This window comes from Antechinus flavipes, chromosome 3, assembly GCF_016432865.1.
Source record: "Antechinus flavipes isolate AdamAnt ecotype Samford, QLD, Australia chromosome 3, AdamAnt_v2, whole genome shotgun sequence".
Classification (NCBI taxonomy): Eukaryota; Metazoa; Chordata; class Mammalia; order Dasyuromorphia; family Dasyuridae; genus Antechinus; species Antechinus flavipes.
Window position 1 is genome coordinate 414,616,095 of NC_067400.1, and position 6,523 is coordinate 414,622,617.

Here is a 6,523-nt window from a genome sequence, read left to right on the forward strand (position 1 = left end):
AACTAATTCAAAATAAGGAGGGATTGAATGGAGATTGATTTGAATTCGAACTTTATCTAAAGCTCTGACACAGTTCTAGAAAGCATTAAAGTTTCTCATTTAATATTGGCCCCTCTCAATTATACTTATCAACTGGGTATGATAAATTCTACAATCTTCTAACTACTGGCTGCAAGAGGTTTTTTCCTCAAGAAAACTGGCTGAGAACTACCACTAATTATAAACAAAACAAAACAAAACAATCCTTAACTCTCTTCCTTAAAGATAAGGTAGTCAATAATTTATTCTATTTTAATCCTTATCATTTTGCTTCCTTGAGCTTCTTTTGCTGAAAGATTTCTTGTCCTCTAAGCTAGATTTAAAATGGTTTTCCCCCTAATATTGAACTGATGAATAGCACAGCTGAATAGCTCCATTCTCCTATTTGCATGTTTGGATTTAAATGCATAACAATATGCTTTTTGTAATAATTCCAAAAGGCACAGATGGAATTGAAATTATATGCAGTTCTTCTTGGACTTGAAGAACAAAAGCTGTCACAAGTTTCAATATTTTCTATTAGTTAAAACATTTTCCTCTTAATCATTAAGAATAAAAGCTAAATAGATATCAGAGTATTTAGAGTATTTTACTTGAGAAGAATCCAAATTGTGGACAAGATCTTTCTAGAGACAGGAGACTATACAATTATTCAATACAGGCTGCTTGTCCGAGGACTAGCTGACTTTATTTTTAAAACCAAATCAAACAAAAAACCTCAAGTTCACATTAGAGTTACATCTTTGAAACGACTAAAAATATGTTAAATTTATATGTATCAGCATTATGCTGGCAGTTGTAAAAATATAGGAACTCCTGATGGTAACTGTTTTAGTAATAAAGTCATTTTTACAAAAAAAAAAAAAAAAAAAAAAAAAAAAACGAAGCCTCCAGTTTCTTCCATTTCTTTTTTCTTTTCCTTCCCTCTTTATTTATTTATCTTTTGGTAAGTGTCCTTACCTCAACGTCAATTTTCCTTAAGTTGTGTTATCTTCATCAAACTCTAACTTATTTATTTTTTATTGTCTAAATTTTAAGACCTAGTTTTGTCTACATTTCTTCTTCCCCTCTAACAAACACAAACATCAAAATAAGATGGTTTCAAAGCAAAGCGCCAGGCATATCGTAAACTCATTAGGTCCAGACGTCTAGCCATCTCAATGGCTTTATTATACCTTGGTTCTTCCTGTTTTAAAAGAATTATAGGTATAGGATTGACAATGAATGGGGGATGCAAAGCAACACCTTTTGCTGCCCTCTGGGCCTTGGCTTTTACCCGCTTCTTATTCTTTTATTATTATTATTTTCTTTTTTCCCAAGAAGAAGCATCAAGACCTCCAAAATTTTGGAACGATTCTCTTCACATTGGAAATAAGCAAAATTAGAGACTTACATCTCAGCGCTTTTGGCCTCTTCCATTCAATGGGTTCCATTCTGAACAAAACCTTTTTTTACAATGAACTTCATTTCAGCCAACTGAATAACGCCATTAGAGCATGGCGGAACTAGGGGCTAAACATACACTGGGGCTGGTGGAGGGGGTGGGGAGTGTTGTGGTGGGTAACTGAGAGGCTGAGTAGGAAAGACTTGACCATTTTTTATCCCGAAAAGGTCAATTTGGAACTTGTGTGTGTGTGTGTGTGTGTGTGTGTGTGTGTGTGTGTTGTCTGTCAATGTGTGCTTGTGTATGTGTCTGGGGGGGGGGAGCAAAAGTGAATAAAGAAATAAAGTGAAGATTTTAATCAATATCATTTATGGAATTTCCTTAAATTGTAGAAAGGTTTGTTTGCTTTATGGAATTTTCTTTCCAGGGGGTAAAGTTATCAACAAAGAATTATTCTGATAAGAGTTTCTAGAAAGAGTCCCTTTGCAGGAAAGCCCTGAATATTGAAAAGCTTCTCTCTGAATTTAACCTTTTTCATTACCTTGAAGACACTCCAGGGTGCTTAAAAACAATAACAAGCAAATAACTATAACGAAAATTCCTTTTTATTGGTCTGTGAGAAATTAGGTTCGAGATTTATAGTAGGATAAAAAATCTTGAGTCTGATTTCTTCTGGAGTCTTTGTCCTGAATAGACTTTCAGTCCCCCCCCCCACCACCACCAAAATAAGAGGAAACACACTAGATTTAGTTTTGGAAAATGTTCTGTATTCGGAGTACTTTTTACAAATTCCCTCTACGGAGGGAATGCACAAATAGTGTACCAAGGACAGCCATGAGGAACCAAGACTGGGAGGGTGGTCTTTTTTAAATAAAAGAAAAATCAAAATGGAGAAATAAAGAAAGCGCTCACAGTTTTCATAGCTTGTGGATGGTTTTCTTTTGGTCAATTCAAGCTTTATTGGTGATAACTGACAACATTTACAACTAGTCTTCAGTTAGAAAAATAAGAAGGCAAATACAAGTGACCAAAGCTCTTTTGGGCCCAGTCCAGAATTCTGTCAGGCCCAAGACAAACCCTTTCAAGTATGAGATGACCCCTTAAAAGTGCAGAAGAAAACAAACATACACATACATACACACACCAATTTTAGGCTCTCCTGCCCTGGCGCTGGCACCTAATGCAAACTAAGTAAATGCAGAAATCCCAAAGGCAAAGCTGAGGCAGGGGGAATGATTTCTTTGAATAACTGTGAACAATATTGTACTGCCATCGATGGAAAAAACTGCGCCTTTACTATAATTTTATTATAAACATGATTATAATATATCCTCGCCTTTACTCTGGCGAAAGGGGAATCTAGACTACATCACTTCAGAAACATGTCAGACATTTACACATTAGAGAGTTCCTCAAAGCTAGCGTGCACTCACAAAAGACAATTTCCCCGAGAAACCAAGACCTGTTCGGAAGAAGGGAGGGGGAAAAGGAGGATCAAAGCAACTCTTTACACACCAGAGAGAAAATAATCATGTTCCCCCCAAAAAATAGCTTACAGAGACATTTCACTTCTACCTAAAAAGACCTGGTCTGTGAAGAATTTCTGGAAAAGGAAGGGGGTAATAAGCATTTTCAAGACCAATTCATTTCCAAGGGGCATTAGTCTCCTTTACTGCCCTTTTCCTTGTTCATCTTTTTCATTTTCATTCTTCGGTTTTGAAACCAGATTTTGACCTGTCTCTCTGTGAGGTTTAGAATCCTAGCTACTTCGTAGCGGCGGTCTCGGGTAAGATACATGTTAAAGAGAAATTCCTTTTCCAGCTCCAGGGTCTGGTATTTTGTGTAGGGACAGCGCTTTTTCCTGGTGGAACGTGCGTGGATCCAGTTTGCTGCAGGGTTATCTGCAAAGAGGGGAGTTTGGAACAAGGGAGAGAGAGAGGAGAGGGGAGGGGAGTTAGGGTGGGAGAAGAGAGGGTGGGGAGGGAAGAGAGAGGTCGTTAAATTAATTTAACGAAGGATAGACGGTTTTCACAACTTTGGGGGAATTATCATAAAAAGCCTTAATGCCCCCGCTCTGTTTACTGTACAAACTGTGTGCGGATGGTAGGTGGTTATGTGAACTCTCTCTTTCTCTCTCTCTCTCTCTTTTTATGGACGTTTGTTGCTCGCTTGCGCTAGGGTAGGCGTCTAGACGTTTTTATAGGTTAGTAAAACTATCAGTTTTGCACATTCGAGCCTTACAGGTTTCGGCAATAAATCAGGGGGCAATTTCTTTTTTACTTACTTGGGTCAAGTTGCTGCTGCTGTTGTTGCTGCTGCTGTTGCTTCTCCTCCTTCAGCTGGCTGCTCGGGCTGGGGTGGTCGTTGCAAGCCGAGGGCTCCTTGCTGTTGGCCACTCCAGCAACTGCCACTGCTGCCGCTGCCGCTGCCGCTGCCGCCTTCTCCCGGGGCTCCTGCAGGAAGGAATTGCACGTGTACTCGGGGACACTGATCCCCTGGGATTCCCGGGACGAGGAGCACTCAGTCCTTTTGGTAGAAGAGGTGGAGGAGGTGGAGGAGGAGGAGGGACAGGAGGAGGAGGAAGAAGAAGAGGAGGAGGAGGAGGAGGAGGAGGTGGAGGAGGTGGCAGGAGCTACTCCTGTTTCAGGCTTAATTCCGTAGTGGCGTCCGGTGGAGGACGTGCCGCCGCCGCTGCCGCTGCTCCCGGTGCCGCTGCTCCCAGTGCTGCTGCTGGGGAAACTCGGGAAGGGCTCGATCCAGGAGCGCACGTACCGACTGGGCTCAGAGGCTGCTAAATGGGGCTGATGCACGTAGGGATGGTAGATCCCTGTCATAGCTGCAGAGGACTGTGGGGGCACGGTGGGCCACGAGGCGGAGAACACGGTGGATTTGGGGGCAAAGCTACAGGAGGAAAATTCGGCCCCATCGGCCACACCTGACGGCCTGGCGGCAGTGCTGTGCCCCGCCTGTCCGAAGCGCCCGGCGTACACTTCATCGCTCTCGTGGCCTATGAGAGAGTCCACATAGTAGTTACTTAAGGTGCCACTGGACGACATTTTTAGGCTCCCCTCTCCCTCATATAAAAGGTTACACTGTTAACTGTAGCGGCTCCCCTCCCTGAGCGCAATCCGAGTATTTTGCAGGCTGCAACCCGCCACCATTGGTCGCGGGGCCCACGTGATCATATTTACCAATACGGGGAGTAAATCAATCCGCTAAACTGGGGGCTGCCGTGATTAAAAAAAAATCATCATCATCAACACCACAATTAAAAAAAAAAAAAAAAAAAAAACTGGAGCTATGGGGAGGGCGCCGGCGGGGCGAGCCCTGGCTCCCTGGCTTCCATCCGGTGTGAATGAAGCCTAAGCAGGCGTGGTCGTGCCGAGGAGTCCCGGCAGGAGACAGTGGGGACTATTTCTTCACTTCTTCTCTGTGCTTTCTGCTAATCGTTCGGTGCCCCCCACTTCTACCCTCTCTGGAGACTCTCTGGATTGCGGCCTCTACCTCCCTTCTGTCTCCTCATCTCAAACTGGCGGCCATGGGGTAGAGGACGAGAGGGCAGGGCACTTGGCAGCACGAGGGCTGGGGGCATTCGATCGTCAGCCCAGAGCGACCGAGGGAGGATTGGATACCTCCCCATTTCAATGCATATGCTTTTGTTTTTGTGGAAATTAACTTCCAAGACGAAGGAATTTTCTTTTCCCTTTCCCTCATTTCCCCTTCAACGCCTCCCTCCCCCTACCCAACAGCACAACAAAAAATGCTTGTCGTGTTGTTTAAAACAGGTGGAAGACCTCTGTAATGATATTATGCCTTTCAATAAAAATTTTATGAGGTGTATTTGATTATAGATTAATGTGTCCCTAATAAAACGGACGGATGGAGCAGCTCCAACAGCTTCTCCCCTCCTACCCCAACACAGACATTTACACACAGCAACGACATGTTGCTCTCTCTACTCATACACAACTACCCCAAAGGTGAAACTTCGGAGTTTCCTTTCCCTACTTGGGTCGCGCTGCGAGGTTTAGCTGCGGTGGCTTCTTCCAAATACGAAGAGAATGAAGTTTACACAAGGCTTTGCAGGAGGAAGAGGTGCTGGTCTAAACTGGCAAAACGCAGATGTTCTCCTGGTGAGTGGAAGAGAAAGAGCTGCCCTGGAAGAGAGTATGGCAAACAATTGATAGTGGACACAAGTGCCAGCCTCCTCATTCGGGCCAGTCCTTTCCCTTCATCCTCAACGTGCAAATTGGGGTAGCTGGTGAATTCTCTGTCCCCTATATTATTGAAGGAAAAACGAATATTAGCATGTGTTGAGGAAGGGGAAAACTGTTGTTACTACTGCTAAGACGATTTAGGGAATATTTCAGAAATATTGGCCTTTTACCTCCCCGCCTCCCCCATCAGCATTTCCTTTTTTTTCAAAGGTGACCCTGAATAGCCTTGAATCTGAGGGAATTACCAACTGTTTCCCCAAATTCATTATATAACTATCAAAATGTTACTTCATTGCGTATATGTTCAAACCTCCCTCTATTCTCTATACTTCTGTCCACGAAGGTTGGTGTCTACAGACGTTTTCTTCATGTTGGAAATGCATTCTACATAAACCTATAGGAATATAGAAAGGCAGGGGAAAGGTAATCACTATTTAATTGATAGTTGCTCAACTTTTTCTAAGGCTTTCTCATTTTCTTCAAGATTCTATGAGGCTGGGAAATTTGGGCTAATTTTTTTCTTCATGTACTAAACATTTTCTCCCTCCTTAGCAAAGAGTGTTCACTATTTCAACAAGCACCCTAGAAATGATTCGTTTTCCCTTAGCTACTTAAAGGTGGCATGGGGCTGGCTGGCAGATCCCAGTTTTCATAGCTATTATGTTTACTATTTCCTATAAGAGGGCCCTTTCCCTCTCCAAATGAAGTTTCAAAAATATTAGTACTTTAAACTGATGAACATTCCTGATTCTTGAAAGTTTTTTTTTTTTTTTTTTTTTTTAGAAAACATACATAATTGCAGATTGTCTAGAATCCTTCACTGAATGAATACAAGGAATTAAAGTGCTTAAATGGATCCCCCCCCCCCTTTTCAAGGAAAGAA

At 42.5% G+C, this 6,523-nt stretch overlaps 1 protein-coding gene across 1 annotated transcript; it reads right to left on the minus strand.

Moving 5' to 3' along the window:
* Nucleotides 1-2,168: 2,168 nt before the first annotated feature.
* On the minus strand, nucleotides 2,169-6,523 carry HOXD9 (homeobox D9). Its single transcript, XM_051986159.1, has 2 exons — nucleotides 3,708-6,523; nucleotides 2,169-3,324 (listed from the first exon to the last, which is right to left on the minus strand). Exons 1-2 carry the CDS (start codon nucleotides 4,477-4,479, stop codon nucleotides 3,083-3,085), a joined length of 1,014 nt encoding a protein of 337 aa, XP_051842119.1. The 5' UTR covers nucleotides 4,480-6,523; the 3' UTR covers nucleotides 2,169-3,082.

Bases quoted from the DNA above. Each gene is read 5' to 3' on its own strand.
- HOXD9 (XM_051986159.1), bottom strand. From the start codon at position 4,479: ATGTCGTCCAGTGGCACCTTAAGTAACTACTATGTGGACTCTCTCATA. The intron at 3,325-3,707 runs GTAAGTAAAAAA...CCCTCTTTGCAG, and splicing joins GCAGCAGCAACTTGACCCAA to ATAACCCTGCAGCAAACTGG.